The sequence below is a fragment of the Xiphophorus hellerii genome, chromosome 21 (assembly GCF_003331165.1).
Source record: "Xiphophorus hellerii strain 12219 chromosome 21, Xiphophorus_hellerii-4.1, whole genome shotgun sequence".
Taxonomy (NCBI): domain Eukaryota; kingdom Metazoa; phylum Chordata; class Actinopteri; order Cyprinodontiformes; family Poeciliidae; genus Xiphophorus; species Xiphophorus hellerii.
In genome coordinates, this window is record NC_045692.1 from 19,977,469 (window position 1) to 19,997,253 (window position 19,785).

General features: G+C 35.5%; 1 protein-coding gene across 2 annotated transcripts in view; it reads right to left on the reverse strand.

Annotated features, from left to right (window-relative positions):
* gpr158a (G protein-coupled receptor 158a) overlaps nt 1-19,785 on the reverse strand; it is a 69,513-nt gene that overhangs the window by 25,976 nt on the left and 23,752 nt on the right. For both annotated transcript variants that reach the window (XM_032551796.1, XM_032551797.1), the window contains exons 3-5: nt 9,961-10,063; nt 5,463-5,689; nt 1,418-1,486 (exon numbers count right to left, since the gene is read on the reverse strand). In XM_032551796.1, coding sequence (XP_032407687.1) covers nt 1,418-1,486; nt 5,463-5,689; nt 9,961-10,063 — 399 coding nt within the window. The remainder of the gene's footprint in view (nt 1-1,417; nt 1,487-5,462; nt 5,690-9,960; nt 10,064-19,785) is intronic.

Consider the following 19,785-nt stretch of genomic DNA (forward strand, 5'->3'; position numbering starts at 1 on the left):
AAACTCACGTCAAAATGGCTGCAAACAGATGCTCAGTTAGACAACCGTACATCTTTGAAAAGCAGAAGTAGAGCCTCCTGCACAACCAACAAGAATGCAGAAAGTGGTTTCTGGATGACAAGACAACAACAAAACACTCATCTTTTCCAGCAGCCATTGTACACTGCACATACAGTGGTAACACCAGCTGACCAAACATGCTGGAATTCCATTTGGGTTGCTAGGTAACAGGGCAATGCCCTCAAATATAGTTCAACAATCGGGAGGTCTTTGAAACGTCACACTTTCCGTACACCAAAAATATTAAACAAACATGTCTCCTGTCATGTCGTCCAAATATTTCTCAATACAAAACAAAACCTGGAAATGAAAGATTTCAATGTTTCTTCTTAGATTATACCCACTGCTGACTTTCTAGGAGGGAGAAAATGTCTGGGTGTAGTTGGCATAACGTGTCTGTATCTAATTAATTAAAACACCTCCTAAATTAAAGAGGCCAAAAAGCATGAAAACACACCGAAAGGAAGAAACTGTGTGATTAACTGTGAGGCAGCATGTGAGGCTCTTCAACAGATGGCGACTTGATGGTGTTTGTTAGGCAGGGGGTCACCAACAAGCCGCAGGATGTTTGCTTCTGCCTCTTCTGTTCTATCACACTCACTCTGCTCATAAACACAATCAGACGTCCAGGAATACAAAAGCTGAATTATGTGTTTTCTCTTTAGTGAAAGACAAAGTTTGAAAGTATTTCTGGTTGCAGAAAACCAGTCCAGACATTGTGGAAGAACAATCAGTTACATTCAGCCGTCAAACTCATTTTCATTTGGGCCAAATCAAAAATCTGAACGTCCTTAAAGGGTCAGTTGTGCCAGAATGTATTGATAAAAGCAATTAAACTGTTAAGATATCAATAAACAGCTGTTTGTTTCAGCATTCACTGTTTCATAAGATTAAATAACATCGATTGTCTTTTCACACTGGTCAGTCCATCCAGGATTTCATGATTGTTTTGCATTTGTGGTGCTAATTTAGAAATATTTGTTAGGAACTTTTTTTTTGCGCTAATACAATCCTAAATGTGACTTTTCATTAGTCGGCGTATCAATAACTTGACATCAGGTAAGGCTGAGGCAGCAGCTTAAACCCAAAGTTTTTGGTCAATTTTGAGAGAAAAAATTGCAATAAATCAGAAAAAAATGTGGGGATCTGTTGATTTTACCTGAATTTTGTGGATTTGTGAAAAACTGTCGATTTATTGGCATAATTTGGAGTCTAGAGGGCCACATAAAAAGCTACGGCGGGCCAGATTTGACCCCTGGACCTCGAGTTTGACAAGCCTGCTGTAGAGTAAACAACAAACTCCAGGTTGTCTTGATTCAAAATAAATGAAAATAGATGTTTGAAAGGAGCGTCTTACCGGAAAGTAGAGGAGGAGCGCTCCGCAGAGAATGGCCTCCAGGAGGACCAGGCCTGACGCTCTGATGCTCTGGTAAAGCAAAAAGATATTACAGGTTTTTAATTTATTTTAGTCAAAACAAAAATAAAAGTGAAACAACTCTTATCCAAAGCAATGGCATTTATTTGACTTTACATGTTAAGACAAAACATTTCCAGTAAAAACTTATGTTATCTTTCCAAATCCATAATTTAAAAAAACATATTGCACAAGGTTGTCTTTAATAAACAACTGGACAGGTTTGTCCTATTAATTTAAGTGTTTTTATTATTTTTCTGATTGTTTTTCATTGCTTGTATGATCTGTTACAATTTTCTTTGGTGACTCTAGAAAGCTTTTTTAAATCTACTCCAGCATGTGACATAAATCTTTAATACTCAAATTCTCAATTTAATAAAAACAAATTTTCTTGCCTATAAACTCTAATAAGTTATGCGGTGATATTAAATTGAACTGGTTTACCAAATGCCTACAGAGTTTAGCTAAAAGACATGAAAGAAAGACTTTCTGCCTCTTTATTATTGGGCATGAAAAAGAATAAAGTAAAGTAAAAGCCCTTCCTTTAAAGCTTTTTTATTATTATTTTGATGGAGTCACCATTTCAGGCACGTCCTGTTCTTCCTTTATGTAATATATTTTTGTAACATTGTGTCCTCTAATTGACAAGATGCTTGAGGCGGCTCTCAGAGAGAGGAATACAGCTGTGCCACCAAATTAAAAATATATACAAAAGAAAAGAGAAGCCCGACTTCTCTTCACTGCATGAGGGATGTTTATTTTATTTTGAATCAAAATAAAACATACAAAGAGGTTTTAATGTTTTATCGAAATTCTGTAAATAGATTCAACAGTAAATAATAATGTGGATATGGAAGCGGTTTTTAATAATAAAGTTCTGCCGCACTTGCGGTATCATTTTATTTCAATTTAAGTAAGATTCCTGTAAAGATAAACAAAATAATCTGTCCAGTATTGACTGATTATGATTGTCTAATTAATGTTTGACTGGCTGGTTTGAAAGGCCAAAGTGTAAACTAAACACTAATACAACACTCTTCAGTGTGGAAGTCGTCATGATGGAAAGAAAACTCAAAGTCAGTTATTTTCAGTAACACAGATGCTTTCAAAAATTAAACTTTGGTTTGTTCAGGTCATTTTGCTTTTTTGTCATTTTGCATTTTTCCAGTTTTGGCCAGATATCAAATAAGCTGAATGCATTTCAGCAAAGTTGCTTCGTCTTAACAAAAAATTAATGAAATGAATAAAAATATCAATATGCCAAGTAGAGTTATTAAATTATACATTTTAAGACTTGAATGTAATAAAATATTTGCTCTCATATATACAGTTGTATGCAGACATCGTAAGCCATCAGTTAATTTCTGTACTTTTTGCTTCAAAGATCCTGGACTGTTTTGTAATCTGTTTAAGTTTTCCTTGGTTCTGTAATTGAATTTCATGTGTTTACCTACAGTTCACTTACTTTGCTCCAAATCAGTTCTTGAGTTTGTTGACTTGTGATATTTTCTGGTGATTTCTTTTCACACAGAATACAAAACAAATGTGCTAGCCTAGCGCTAGCTGGAGAAACAAAGACAAAAGAGAAATCCTACGACCACTAAAATCTGACATTACTCCATTTTTGTTTACATTTTGTAAAGAAAACAGTTCTGGTCAGTGTCTTCTTCAGAGGTTTTTGTGTTGTTTTCTTGGTACAGCGCCACCACAGTTAAGGAGGGGAACAGCTTTCTTAATTAGTTTGATTCATTAGCCACAGTGTAATGTGAAAGTGAAGCACATCAGAGGAGCAACAAATGTTGCAACTTTGGTCTCGAATCAAATCAAATCTACCAAACTACCAAGTGTGAAAACACCATTAGTGATTATATTTTGAGTTATATAACTATTAGATACTATTTGATATTAATTAGATTTATCAGTGCAAATTTGAATTGATCAGTGATTTTATCATCTACCTCAGCAAAGGTCTAAAAATCAACCTCTGCCCTCTTCTGCAGGTTTGATTGACAGACCGACCCACCGGGTCATGTCTGCATGTTTGTTACCAACTCAGTGACTTTCTTACTATATTTAGTGACAATACAGACAACAAGAAAATGGTATGAGCCAAAATCAGGATCGGCTTTTTAAGGATCAGCACTGCAATCGGTGCAACCCAAATATTAATTACCAGAGGTGGGGACTCGAGTCACATGACTTGGACTCGAGTCAGACTCGAGTCGTTAAAATCACGACTTGAGACTTGACTTGAAAAAATGCTCAAAGACTCGGACTTGACTTTGACTTTCATGCCATTGACTTGGGACTTGACTCGACTTGAAGCTGTTTACTTGAAAAGACTTGATATTTTTTACTCAAAGTCTTAAAATTTAAAACATTATTTATAAAGTGGCGTCATTAATTAATTTCACTCATTCCGTATCAATATGCGCAGACCGTCACTATGGTTTTCCTCTCTCCTTATGTATGTATGTGTACGTAGCTGCAACACAACCAATCAAATTAACAGGATTTGGACGTTTAAAAAACGCGGCAAAGCTACAGAGCTCAGGGAACGAAATACGAAATAACCGCTCGAATATGCTTCCGCGAGTAATTTCTTTTGGCTATGTAGGTTATGAACTTTCGACTAAAAAACGAACTGCAACTTGTAAAACATGCAAGAAGAGAATATCGGATGGAGATGCCACGACGTCCAACTTTGTCCGGCATTTGAAGCTTCACAGAGATCGGTAGGTGGCACTTTTCTTTTGCTGTAAGATAGTTGACTATAGCTAACTTCGTGTTAGCATGTGTACTCCGGGTTAAATTGGTGATGATTTACCATAAATCCGGTCCTTCAAATGCCTCCACAAATAATGTGCACCGTGTTAGCTCAGGAAGCCGGTGGATAGTGAGCGGGGCTCCGGAACAGAAAGCAGATTCTGGACCTGAACACAGGGAACAGAGTCTCTCTGTCCCATCATGATGATGAGCCGGGTCTAGTATCATCTAAGGATGGTTGGTGTATTTGAAGACATCTACGTTGGGAAATTATATTGACAATATATTGTTTACTGCAGTCAGTGCATTAAGTCAACTGTTTTTGACTTAATGCACTGACCGGCGTGACTGTCACATGTCGCACAGAACCCATTTCCAAGTAGTATAGCTTTAAAAAAAAAAAAGACCAAATACAGTGACTGTCCCAAATAAATGTTGTGTTTAGAATATCTGTCCCATATTTACGGAGGACTGAAACTAACATACTTAGAAATAAAAGCAGAAAAATAAATGCACCAGACCTTCCTGAGTTTACTTGTGATAACTTCATTTATACTTATTTCATTTTTGAAAACTATGATTGTTGTAGTGTTGATGTTTATTTATGAATAGAAGGAGTAAACTGAAGTCAAATGTAATTCATGAAAGGCTGTAATTTATTTTCTGACATCTGTTTACTTCTGACAGATTTGAAGAATACCAGATGAATAAGAGGATCACAAATGAACCTCAAATACATATTTTAAAAAGAACAAATGGTCTATTATTTGAATTTTATGTATAATTGCAAATTATTAAAAAAAAAAAAAAAAAAAACGACTCGAAATGACTTGAAATTAAAGGTTCCTGACTTGAGACTTGACTCGACTTTTGCCTGTCTTTACTTGAGACTTGACTCGGACTTGAGGACAGAGACTTGAGACTTACTTGAGACTTGCAACACAGTGACTTGGTCACACCTCTGTTAATTACGATTTAATTTTCTGAATTGTTGACTTTACCTCCATAAAGAAATTAAAAACAAAGCCTTTAAAAATATTAATAAAGGTCATTTTGAAGGTTTACAGAAAAGTCTTGCTTTTAAGAGAAAATAAAGAAGTGAGAGATGATTCAAGACTTTTGCACACACTACTCTAACTTTTGTTTAGCCTTTCCTTTGAGCTGAGATTTAATGCTCTGGTGCCCTGACGACCAACGGGGAGTGTTAGCTAAAAATGCCTACCTTATTCCTGCGAAAGTGATATATGAGCACCATGCTGATGAAGACGATCAGCATGCAGAGACACTGGAAGGAGAGCACCGCCAAGCGAAGGGCGCCGTCCTCCAGCGCCACGCAGGGAGAGTCGTCTTTACAGAAAGCACAGCCTTGCTGGCAAGGCAGGCAGTCGCTGGGGGAGCCTTCATCTTCACCCAGACCACCAAATCCAGCTTTCCCCGTTCTCCCAGGCTCTGCCGGAGGACGACGACACGGTCAAACTTTGCACACATCAACGAGTAGTGAAGGCAAAAAGTAACAAGAAATAATTTGCCCACATATTGATTTTTTGTCCATGAACTAGAATATTTGCTGCTGGAAAAAAGATATGTTTGGAAGGGAGCAGTTAGGTTAAGTTGCCTTGGGGAGATCTGACTAAAGTTGGAGTAAAATGGTAAAAGTAGGAAACTTCCTAAAACTTTAAAGTAGAAGTTTATACCACATATTTTGTATTAGAGAGAGTGCAGGGAAATGGCGAGTGAAGATGGTGAACAAATTCAGAACCTTTTCCTCAAACAGCTTTAGGTCTCAACCACACTATTACTGAGATTATTTTAATCTGAAAAGCTGCACCAAACAGTGACATCCTTCCATTTCTATCCCATCACTCCAAAAACATAGAATCTTACCAAGTATCTTTGGTTTTGTTTCTAAAATATCCAAGTAGACTTGAAATAAGACAAAACTAACTCATCGGCAAAAAATATGAGCTTGTTTAAGTCAATAATTCCTCAATATTGATAAAAATTGACTAGTTTTATTAGCAGATTATTTCATTTAAAACATGGGGAAAATGTCTTATAAGAGGTGAAATAATCTGCCAATGTAACAAGCACTTTTTCATCAATATTAAAGAATTATTGACTCCTGTTTCTCGCTGAAAAGTTGCTTGTGAGTTAGTTTTGTCTTATTTCAAGTGAACTAAGACATTTGCAATAGAAAATGGACCTATAATGCTTGGTAAAATATTGTGTTTTAACAGTGAAAGAATCGTGGTTGACTCGGGCCAATCTCCAGTGGACTGGTTGCCAGTTAGTCGCAGGGTTAAATAATTTTGACATCTGAATTTCAGAAGTTGAAAATGTGTGACTTTTGAAACTCAGAAAATTTCCAAAGATCAAAAAAACTTTTAACATGTACTAACTGATTCTCAGCCTTCAGAAACCATGACTGAAAGGTTTTAGACAGCTGCTTTTCCAATGTCCTTTGGCAGCTAGCTGTGCCGCAGTACTCAGAAAAGCATGAACAAATAAGGAACAACATAACTCAATTTCAGTTATTTTCTATGCCTTCCTCTCCTTTCCACTCAGCTAAGGATTTAACATTTTCTTTATAAAGTCATCTAAAAGTTTTATAATGTTTTCTCATAAAGTTTGACTTAACTTGTGTCAAGGCAGGAGAAACCGATCAATATGTGTGAACATGGATAGTCAACATCCACTTGTGCTGAGCTCATGTAAAAACAGCTACTTTGTATTAAAAAAAGTTAACTTTGTAAGCACTAGGTCACTGTAAAACAGAAAAATAACAGCTTAATGTTATTTAATAGTAATAAAAAAGAAACAATTACGCAGGAAGTGATCAAATTGCTTATTTAAAACAGAAAAGCACAAATTCACCCTACTTTGCTAAAATAGAGAACATATCACACATACAATAATTATTTCTATGTAGGCATATTATAGTTTTATTGTCTGAAGTGCTAAGGCCCTCCATAACTACCTCCTCTCTAAGCTAGGTAACATTTAGTGACTTGTATGGAGCCGCAAAATATGTTGTTTTATTAACTTTGGGCTTAAAAAGGGGAAGCATTACATGTTTTCAGGCACATGGTGCCATTTATTTTTTTTTTAACCCCTCCAGGGGGTCTTTTTGTGGGCTCTAGTGTCCCTTATACGACAGTAGGCTGACAGGAAACTGGGAAGGAGAGGGGGGAAGACATGCGGCAAATATCGTCGGGTCCGGGAGTCGAACCCGCGACGGCCGCGTCGAGGACTCAAGGCCTCCAAATATGGGTCGCGCTAACCACTACGCCACCACGGCACGCCCACATGGTGCCATTTTATAGCACAATCAACTTTTCAAGTCAACCTCAACCTAAACTATCAGCGAGACTGAATACATAGTTAAATAAATGTATTTAAAAAAAGTTATAAAAATAAACTTGGGCAGAACAAATGCTTTGATTACAACAGCAAACGCTCAGGAAAACAAAACAAACTGTACAAAAATAAACAGGGTATAAAGAGAACTGTTTATTGGTTTGTATAGAAGCCCCTTGAGAAATGCCCATATGGCTGGATAGATAACAGATTTCAGACTTATGGAGCTTTGATGGGGGCTTTACTGGAAGAAGCTATTGTCTTTGAGATTTGAAGGGATTTTGCCTTTAAAAAGAACTGTCCCATTTTTTTTTTTCAAAGCCAATCACCAATCACTTCAAAGGGACTACTCATCTCCATAGCAATGAGTCACACGTATTTTCATTGGTTTGGTGCTACTATGGTCAGAAGAAGCTTGGATACAATAACTTTATATACATAGAAGTGAGTAGAATGGCTTCTACTGCAAAAGGATGTTACAGATGGTTATTTTAATCGATTTTCAAGCCACACTTTGCTCATTTCCAATCTATTGTAGTGGAAAAAGTTCAAGAAGACACCAAAAACTAGAGCAAAATTAAACATATTTCCAGGTGTGAAACAAGAACATTCAAGTTAACTGTGAACTCAAACATATTTTGCAAAAACTAAGTGAACAACATGGTAAAAAAAAAGGGAGACCAGAGGGAGTTTGAGTGGGATAAAGCAGGACAGAAAGATGACTAAAATGAAAGCTTGGTAGGGAAATTGAAAGAGGGCAGGTGGAGACCACTGGGGGTCTGTGTTTGCAAAAAGCCTCCTTTTTAATTAACTCGCAGCAGACAGAATAAACTGCAGGTAGAAACTATCATTAAAAAGATATTTCCCAACTCGAACTGGATTAGCCTCCCAAGGTGGCGAGGCTGCATCCATTTCCAGGCCGAGAAGATAAACGCTCATCATAAACTTTAATGAAGGGGAAAATGGACTTACTGTTCAATCTTCAGCCATATTTTTGGTTAAAAAAATACCTCACAGCCGCCTAACTGCTTGCAAGGGAATGTCATAAACAGACATAACTTATAGCATCTGTGTGCAACCCAGAAGGCATCAGCGACATCAGATTTATGCTAAAGGAACTACAGAAATTAGTTTTTATTGAGAAATAAATACTCAACACTTTGACGGGAAAAAAGTAGCGGTTTACAGTCCGAAAAATACGGTTTATTAAATGGATAGATTAGCTTTGCTGTGAGAAATATGAATCTCTAATCATCTTTGGTTTGAATTCATGAGGAGATTTAATTAATTTTAATAGATTGCATTAAGAAAAACTCAACTATTAGCAACTGTTTGTAATGTTATTTACTACGAGGCATAAACACTTAATTTTGGTTTAGTTTCTAGTGCAAATATCTTAATACACTTGAAATAACTGACTTATAAGTAACTTTTCAGCAAGAAATAGGAACTTGTTTTACATCAATAATTCCTTAATATTGAGAAAAAAGTACTAGTTCAAATGGCAGATTATTTAATTTATAACGAGAAATTTTTCCCAAGTTATAAATGAAGTAATCTGAGAATGGAACAATTACTTTTTTTATCAAAATTAAGTAATAGTAACTTAAAACAATCTCTTATTATTTGCTGAAAAATTACTTGTAACTTAGTTTTGTCTTATTTCATGCGTACTAAGATATTTGCACTGGAAACTAGACCAATACCTGACAGCCTGTTTAGATATATAAAAAGTCACACCAAAATTACCTGAACAGTCACTAAAAACGCAAATAACGTTGAGGTAATATTTAAGCAGAGGTGGGTAGAGTACTCAGAAATTTTACTCAAGTAAAAGTAAAAAGTATTTGGTAAAAGGTCTACTCAACTACCGAGTTACTGATGAAAACATCAAACCTTTAATATATAAAAATTACATCATCAGATGGATCAAAATAGAAAGTTACGTGGAAATAATTCATTATGGAATTACAAGATAACAAAATAAACATTTTTCAATATAAAACATTCAACTTTAACAAAAACTGCAGGTTAAAACCTGTTTTGGTATCCAGAGATTTTACTACAGTAAGAGTAGCGATCCTTCATCATAAAGCTACTCAAGTAAAAGTAAAAAGTCAAACAAAGTTAAAATACTCCTATAACTTATTTTTACTCGTGTAAATATTATTAGTTACTGTCCAACTCTGTATTTAAGTAGTGGCACACACATTGCACCGCTGTATCTACTGCAACTGTGCTGAATTACAAACATTTTATTGATATTATCTCACTCAGATAAACTCATCCAGAAGCTGCCATTCACATCAAACACATGAACAATGCTAATACGCAGAAATCAGCATAGATTTTTTATAACTTACTTGTGAAGCCATTGACTGCCACTCTGTTGGGGTGGTAGAATCCCTTTTTACACTGGCACTGGTATTTATCCAGGACAAACCCATGACCACGCAGCGGCAGACACTATGAACAGAAGAGCATATAACACAATTTTAAAAATAAATATGACACAATTAGGGAAGCAAGTTATTGATTAATGGGTGAATCTAACGCTGATTGAGCTCAACGATTAACTGATAAGCAGCCATTTTTTGAGTGTACTGCTATATCAGGAGGTAAACCGTATATTTTCCATAATATGCTGAATTGAAATCATAAAATTCTAACATGATTTTTGTGTAAAATATAACTACACATCAATCTTTTTTATTGCCATCATGTTGAAATGTTTTGCGTCATCTCCTCTGCTTCTCTGTCACATCACCTTCATAGCAAATCAGTAATTTCTGGTTCAGACGTTGACGTTGCTTCACCACTCAAATTTTAAAGTAAAACTTTAGCAGCTTATCGGGTGCTTATATTTCAAAATAGAACCGCATAAAGTGCACTTTCAATCCCACAACGGACTCTGTCTGGACCGAAAATTTAACTTCACCTCATAAACAGATCTCTCTGTTATTTCTTTCTTTTCTTTTTTTTTTGCTTTTATTGTTCTTTTTGCTGTAACATACCCTTCTTTATATATATTTGAATATATATTTGACACTTTTTGTTATGAAAATCTAACTGAAAAGTACACATTTTATTTTACCAATGTATATATATTTATTTAACTTTTGTCTTTCTAGACTTTAACATCAACACCCTCAATGTATGTAATTATTCTTTGTTTTTATTATTATAATATTTTAATATTTGTCTTTGAGTTGACATCTGTATGTATGTTAATGTTATTTGTTTGAAATAAAGTTTAAAAAAAAAGACTGTTTGGACCGTTTCTCTCTTTCCCGTTTTTGGTTCGGCCGCCATCTTTGTTTCTGTATCAACGCCTGGATGACCAGCGCCGCCCTCTGCTGGGTGGCGGCTAAACTACAACCCTAAACGGACGTGATTAGTTAATCGATTGAATTTTAATTTAATAAAACATTATTGAAGACTTTATCATTTTACACTTTTCTAATTTTTTAGTATTAAATTAGTAAAAATATTCTTCATTCAATTAAGAACAAACTGAAGAAAAACTTTCAGTTTTGGAGAAGTTCAGACTTTTGTGCCTAATTAATTACAATAAATATGACTTTTCTGCAGTGTCTAGCATGTGCATGAATGGGTCTCTAAATTTCTGATTAGCCTTTTTTACAAATGATTTTGGAGATAAAGGAGTAATAATGTGATATAATCTCTAAGAAACAATGCAGGAATCAAAATAGCTCAAGTACTTCCATAGACACTTGACGCACCGCGAACTGTTTGTGACCTGACTGAGAGAGACTCTCCAGAGGGGTGTAAACGCAGCAGTGGACCAAACTCTGGAGGTCTGCTGCTATTTCTGACAGTTTGTCAAGCTCCTTGGTGGTTTCAGAAAACCTTTTTCATTCTGCTGAGCTCTCTGACCGGGCCTTGAGAGGCCCAAAGTAATTATCAGGTCGGTATTTAATGAACAAGTTCTATAAATGAACTCCACTGAAGTTCTTCATGGGGCTTAAACTGTTAACAATACCGTCATTTTATGTTAACAGTATTTTTTCCACATAATCTTCACTTATCCCTGATTTCTTTAGCTGGCTGGTTGGTTGGATGGTTGGTTGGTTAGTTGGATGGCTCAGTTCTTATTCTAACCATTAATATCAACAATCTGTTTTTCTGATTCTATTATTTCTCTATCAAAGGACCAGGCTAGTGTCTGTGTCTGTTCAGACTTTAACTGGACCATTTCGAGTAAATTATTTAGAAAGTATCTTAGTTTTCCCTCCAAACTCCATATCCAGGCAGAAAGAGAGCGCTGTTTCTCTAATCTGATGAAGCTTCGGATTAGATTTTATTTTTTTAGTTTGTTGATGTAAACTGGAAGAAATTATCCACCAGTGACACCAAGTTTCAATCTCTGAAATCAAACCAAGTGGATTTACGAAGTGGATTTACGGAGTGGCCTAATGAAGTGCCATGTGGGTATCAGAGCTAACGGATGTGCCTGTAAAGTATTTGAAGTCTTTCCTTCTCATTGATTCTGCAGCGCTGCAGATACCTTCATTAAAATCGTCCAGGTTGAAGCTGCGGTGCAACATCAGTCAGGAACCTGGTTTTATCTCTGATTGCCCTGCGGCCGTCTCCTCGGGACAGCTGGTGCTCGCCGCAGCAGCCGGCTGCCATTGTTAATATGCCCACCTCATGGAGACACGAGAGGAAATGACCAGAGACAGGTGTATTTGTGTGTGTGTTTGCATATTTTCAGTGTATGTGACAGGAGAGCCAGGAATAGCTCCGGCCGTTCGTCCCAGTCCAGAGGCAGATGAAAGGTTGTGGAGTTTGGCGAACGCCGAAGCAGCCCGCCGCCCGGCCACCTGCCATCAGTCACATGTGATCTCAGCCGTGAACCAGAGATATTTCAACAGGTCATCAAATACACTGCAAAAACACAACATATTACCAAGTATCTTTTACCTAGCTTCTAGTGAAAACACCTTAGGACACTTAAAATAACACAAACTAACTTAAAAGTAACTAAGAAATATGAGGTTGTTTTAAGTAAATAATTCCTTAATATTGATGAAAAAGTTAGTGTTCTATTGTCAGATAAATTAACTTATAGGAAAATGCCTTGTTAGAAGTGAATCTGTCTATGGAACTACTACTTTTTCATCAATATTAAGAAATTAGTCTCTATATCTTCATGAAAAGTTACTTGTAAGTTAGTTTGTCTTATCTTAAGATATTTGCAATAGAAACTAGACCAAAATTAATTTAGTATGTATGCAGTGCTTGTCTCGTAGTAAACAATAATATTCTTTAACAGTTGCTCATATTTGAAGTTGTATTAATGTCAGTATTTCTTTCCTAATTTTAAGAAATTATTTACTCTAAACAAGCTCCCATATTTTGTTGAAATGTTTCTTATAAATTAGTTTTATCTTATTTCAAGTTTATTAAAACATTTTCTCTAGAAACGAGAGAAAAATACTTGGTAAGATTTTGTGTTCTTGCAGTGTAAATTGTGATGAAAACGACTTGTTTTCTGATTTTATATAGACATGATTTTACATTTTTGCCTGTCACAAATTAAGCTAAACAGCTAAAGGAGCATCTTTTCTCTTCCAGCTTCAACTTAGAGTAAAGTGGCATTGCACTTTGTGTAGCTGCCAACAAGGCAACTCTAATATATTCAATTAATCACTTTAGTGTTCAGTTAAAAATGGCAATAAATACATTTCAGTATTTGATATGAGATGTTTAGTAATAAACAAGCAGTTATATAAAGTACACCAAAACTATGCTCAAGTAAGAGTAGCAGTACTTCAACATATTTTTACTCAAGTTAAAATAAAAAGTAGTCGTCCCAATAAATTACTCAAGGTAGAGTAAAAAAAGTATTTTGGTAAAAAGTGTAACTGATCAAATTATTAATCAATATTTAAAAATTACATAAGACGTAACAAAATATAAAATTAAGTGGAAATTTTATTGTTTTTTTCAGCAAATGGGCTTTTTATTTGAGTCTGTATATGCCAGTTAATGATTAATTGATAGAAAATTAGTTGAGAATTTAGTTATTGATAGACAAATAGAATTTTTATAAATATTACATTGTGCTAAAATTATTTTACTTCCATTTTAATCTTCATAAATTTACATAGTAACATTTGCATATGATAATGATAATTTATTTCAGACAGACATATCACCAACAAATATATACTTTATGAAGATCATAAAACGTAAAAAATACTTTCAGCACAATGTAATAGTTGTAAAAATTAACAGATACATAAATAGTCTTGAAACTATACACCATATTAAAATAAAGCCCATGCTCAGCTGTGTGTGCAGGAATGATGCTCCCCTACATTAGCAGGAGTTAATCGTGTTGCTGTTTTCACAACAAGCCAAAGGCAAAAATGCACCAAATCACTGAGAAATAATGAGGTGTGCAGTAAACGGCTACAGGATCTTCAGGTGCTGTTTCTGATAAGACGACTACTCCGTCAGCTGCTGACGGCCTTTTTTAATGATAAAAACAAATCAGTGTCTGTTACAGAGCTGACATCTTCATTACCTGCAGAGATAAGCGAATACGACCCATCTCATTAACTCTGTGTGACAGTCACGTGTCTGAGAAACACCCACAGATTGTTGCAGGTGGTGTGGTTGCACCCCGGGCTCCCCCTGCGGCTCCGCTCTTAGCGGTTAGCATCCCAGCTGTGACAGCTGTCAATCAGGCACACTGTGACAAGCTAATTGCCATCGGGACGCCTGCATGGCCACCGGTGAGGACCTTTTTACGGACGCGCACCACGCTGTCAGACCAGCAAGCAAGAGCTCTCACAACAGAAACATACAAAACACTCAAAGCCCCTCATTGGCATGATGCTTAATAACTTTGATCATAAGCCTGTCACCATCTCAAATCACAAAAATCTGTGATTTTTAATCAATTTAAAAAAAAAATCAACTTAAACTTGATTTAAATTGCAAAAAAGTGTTGATAATAAATGGAGATCATATAATTCTGACTTTCACAGTCATAATCATGAGATTCAAAGTCTTAATAATGAGATTTCTCCTTACATAAAAGGTGTGAATTTCTACCTCATAATTTACTTTGGAAGTCAAAATTATGACTTTGAAGCTCAAACGTACAACTTTTAAGATCAAAATTATGACTTATAAGCCTAACATTTTGACTTAAGATAAAAATTATTACCTTCAACCTCAAAATTATGACTTTCAAAGTTAAAATTACAACCTTTAAGCTCAAAATTAAAATGTTTAAACTTAAAATTATGACTTTGAAAGTCAAAATTACAACTTTTAACCTCAAAATTACAACTTTTAAACTCAAAATTATGACTTAAACTCAAAGTTATGACTTATAAGCCTAACATTTTGACTTAATGCTCAAAATTATTACCTTTTAGCTCAAAATTATAACTTTAAAAGTTAAAATTATGAGTCTTAAGTTCATAATTATGACTTTAGTTCAAAATTACAACTTTTAAGACCAAAATTATGACTTTAAAAGTTGCCGCTGGGCTTTTTTCTTTTATGGCAGAGATGGGCTTCCATACTCTTCAGCTGAAGCGCTTTAGAAATACTTTGACCTGAGTTGAAGCGACATTATGCATGATGGTGTTTTAAGCTCAGCATGCACACTGGAAATCTTATCAAGCTTCTGCAGACGTGAGTAAACATCACGACGTCACATAACATTAAAAGCTCCTGGGAGAAAGATGGCCGCATTCAGCGCGGCACCAGCTGAGCTGCAACTCTGCAGCGCAAAGTCACCTGCAAATCATAAAATGAGAAAGATTTTTACTCTCAGCTCCTCTGGATCTTGTTTCTATCAATCAAAGCAATAATTTTAAAAAAATGCTGCTTCTAGTTTAATAGATCTTGATTTTTAAAAAGAGGTAAAATGCTGAAGGTTTACATTTAGAAAACACTAGTAGAGAAATATTTCCTGTTTTTTAAAAGGTTTTATTGGCACTAGTGGCTGTTACAGAACAGAGGAAAATACACTTTGTTTTGCATCATGCTTTATTTTTAGTTTTATTTGTTGGGCCACTTTAATATTTTTAATAGAGGAATGTATTAAAATATTCACTGCTTTTAAATATTGAGGGCTAGAGACAATAATATCAAACAACACTGTAAAATTTTAACAGCTTGACTCAAACTTTGCTTTTATTTATTCAAAGTAAAAAGAACTGAGTCATCATAAATACACATTAATTCATAAAAAAATTTATATCTGATACTTTTGCTGAGTTGAAAGAACTGTTTAAAAAAACAGTAATAATGATTAGATTTTTTTAAAACACTAATAATGTTTAAAAAGCATTATTAATGTTTATTAAACATTATTAATGTTTAAAAAGCATTATTAATGTTTAAAAAGCATTATTAAACATTAATAATGTTTACATATGGAACATTATCAATGTTTATAAACATTAACAATGTTAATAAACATTCATTAACATTAATATGTTATTGATAATCATGTTCAAAAACATTAGTAATGTTTTGAAAGCATTATTCAAAAAATGTTTTTTAAACAATGTTTTAAACATTAATGTTTTAAAAACACTAATAATGTTTATTAAACCTTAAAAACAATGTTTTAGAACATTTAAAAAATATATTTTTTTAACATTATTTAACAATGTTTAAACATTTACTAAGTAATGTTTAAACGAAAACGTTTTTAAACGTTATTATTGTTTAAAAATAATTATTAGTGTTTTTTAAAAACTGGAAATTACTAATTTGACACATTTTTATTAAGGTTTTTTAAATGTTAAATCATTAATGTATCAATGTCATATAATTTTAGGCTTTAAGATAATAATTTAATCAAAAACATTAACTTTTTTGCCACTTACATTAAAATATCACTTTAATTATTCATCTTACGTCTGAACCTCCAGCACTTCAATGTCCACATGTATCAAACATGGCTCTCCTCCTTCGCCTTCAGATGAAATAAATCAGGGGAATTAAATTAAAAAACAACTCAAAGTGTAGCACTAATTGCTGCTGAGGCCAGGGGTCGTCTACCTGACCAGGAAACCAGAAACTTGCTTATAATTCTGCCTGCTAATTAGAACCCGCTGAATCCTCTTCCTCTCTCTTTGAAACAAGCCCACGCTCTTCCGGTCCAGCACAGCGCCTAATCAAGCTCTAATAGGACTCGGCAGATATTTGTAATGACCCTACAGAGTGCAACGTGAAGCCTGCGGAAAGCCCATCATCAAGTAATTACAGACTGAACTATAGAATACGTGAACAGGAAGGTAGAAGGAGGGAAAAGAGCGATCCTGTAGTCCTGTACCTACAGTAACGCTACCAGGTAGGCTGCAAATTACCAAGTCAGCACAAGATGTTCGCCCACGCATGAGGGAAATGGAGAGTCTGTTAGCATGAAAATACAATCTCATCAAAGAAAAACATCAAACTTTCATTTGATTTGTTGCATAACAATAAGCAGAAATATCACTTTTAGGGTTAAAAGTATTAGTGCAAAACCCACTTTTGTCCCCTCAACTTCAAAAATATTTATATAAAGCCCCAAAACACCAGATAAAGTTGCTTCTGCATCATAAGAAATGAAATGTTGACCAACATCTGTTATAAAGAGTAAAATATTTCATTCTCTTCTTCCTGCTCATGTTTCCAGATTTGATGTGCAGGTAATTTGCTTTAATATTTGCCATTTTGTAGTATATAGGGGTTTTATGATGTTTGAGAAAACTCGAGACTCAGCTGCTGCAGGCAAGAAGCACACATAGATGGAGACTAATTTCCATATCCATAAATGTGTGCACACTAAATGAGGTATAGAGTGAAATCTGTGCCAACTTATAGAGAAGGCATGGAAGACATCTTAGTGTGTCATTTTATTGAGCTTTTAGAGAGTTTTATTAGAAGGGAATTTAATCTTTACAGGAAATATTTTTTCCTCTTTTTGTCCACTTGTCCATTTATCTCATTTTATCTAGAACAATGCAAAAAGATGGACTGGATAGAAAATAATAGAATAAGCAGCCAAAGTGTACGTACTGAGCTATGACTGTCAATGGTGCTATGGGTATGGTGCCAACAATTGCATCATAGCTAAAACTGCACATCTAATTTTTAATTTAGATTCCTATTTAGTAATGACATTTTAAATCACTTTTCTTCAGCTTCACAGTTGTGAACTACTCTGTGTTGCATAAAATCCCAGTGAAAAACATCTGTAGTTTGACAGTGTGAATACTTTTGCGAGGCTTTGTTCCTTTTCTAATTAGAAACTGAGCTACCGCTATATTTAGGTGCAGCAGTGTTTTTGTGTGTGCTGATAGAGAGTAAATGAGACAGAGAGGGCAAACAGAGAGCATTTTGACGTCAAAACGTTTGCTTCAGGCTGAGATTAGACCACATTTCCATTTTTTTTATTCTGAAGGCTGAATAAATTGCTCCGGCTCTGAACAGGATTCCAAGCTTGTGCACCTCAGATGTACAAACACACACACGCAGAAAGCTCTGAGACATTTCAGAGGGCTGGATGAACACAGCCAGCAGCCATCCAGGCCTTTAAAATAGGTCAACTATCAGAAGTTACCCCGAACAGAGAGGCACGGACAGCTGCGCTTCGCTTTGGGCGCCGTCGAAAGAGCAAAGCCCAGACACCGGCGAGATAAGCTCTCCGGCCAAGAAGGGGCTTAACGCCGCCATCAGGCACAGCTCCTGATGCACACAACACACTCCATGGGATATCGCTTTCATAATGACGTTCACAGCTTAAGGAAGTGTCACAGTTTCCCACTAAAGTACCTGAGAGCTCCTTTAAATATACACTTAGACACAAAACAGTGTCAGAGGAGCTGAAAATGTTCTCAAAGCGCTCATTAGCACAAAGTTCCTACATAGTTAAACAGGAATAGGAGCACATGGCAATTAGCTTCTAGTATTTTCAAAGAGTAGTTAAGAAGAAGGATCTCAAAAGTGTTCAAAAAGACAGAGCCTGGATCATTATTTCTCCACTGAGATGTTTAAGATGATGCATTTTCCTTTTGATTCACCGCAAATGATTTAGCTGAATTATAACTGAAAACCCCTCAGCTGCGATAACAAATGAGAAGAAAATCACGGTTCAAAAGACCTTAAAGATGACCTGTTATGCTTCCTTAAACAGGTTAGGATAGGGCTGAGGGTTTTACAAAACATGTTCAACACATATTTTGCACAAAATCAATCTTAGATAATGAAATTTCAGTCTGATAGTTATGTGTATTTTGAGCTCCTTTCAGAATGAGCTGTTTAGGGCGTCTTCACTTTAAATCCAAATAAGCTGCTGCTGGCCACGACATGTTAAAATGGCTGCACACAGATGAGCAATTATACAACTGTTCATCTTTGAAAAGCAGAAGTGGAGAGTCCTACGCAGCCAACAAGAATGCAGCAAGTAGTTTCTGGACGACAAGTAAACAACAAAACAGTTGGCTTTTCCAGCAGCTATTTTAAAGCACATGCAGAGGTAAAACCAGCTGACCAAACATGCTGGAGCTCCACCGGAGTTGCTAGGTAACAGCAAAATGTTTTTGAAAAGGCTCATTTTCCAGACACCAAAAGACATTAACTTATTGCCAAAAAGAACAGCTGGGAGTTTTTGTTTTCCAGTAGCCATTGTACAGTGCATACATAGACAAAACCAGCTGACCAAATATGGTGGAGCTCAGCTTGGGTTGCTAGGTAACAGGCTGGGCTTTGCTGGGGTTGCTACGTGAGAGATAGTGTCTGCTGATTTGTGACGTTATATCCATAGATTTTTGAAACGGGTCATTTTCCAGACACCAAAATAAAACATAAAAGCAACATTATTCAGTTGTTATACATATGCTACATCAAATATGAAATAAAAGAAATTTGATAAATTTTTCACCTTGAAATTGGGTCTCTGTCTCTTTAAAAACTCCAGCTCTTTCTTAAACTCCGCCTTCAGGAAGTCATCAAAACATAACTTCTCTATATTAGCCCTTTACCCTTGTTTTTACCAGCGTTTCACTGAGAAGTAGCTCCTATAATGATATCAGCAATTAGCAACCAGGCGGTTGCTAATTGCTGCTGGCTAGTCTGAAGGAGATGAGTGGGGGAGTCAAATGGGAATGTCACTCTGTATGGGGAAGCTTGGAGACCTGGAAGCTGCA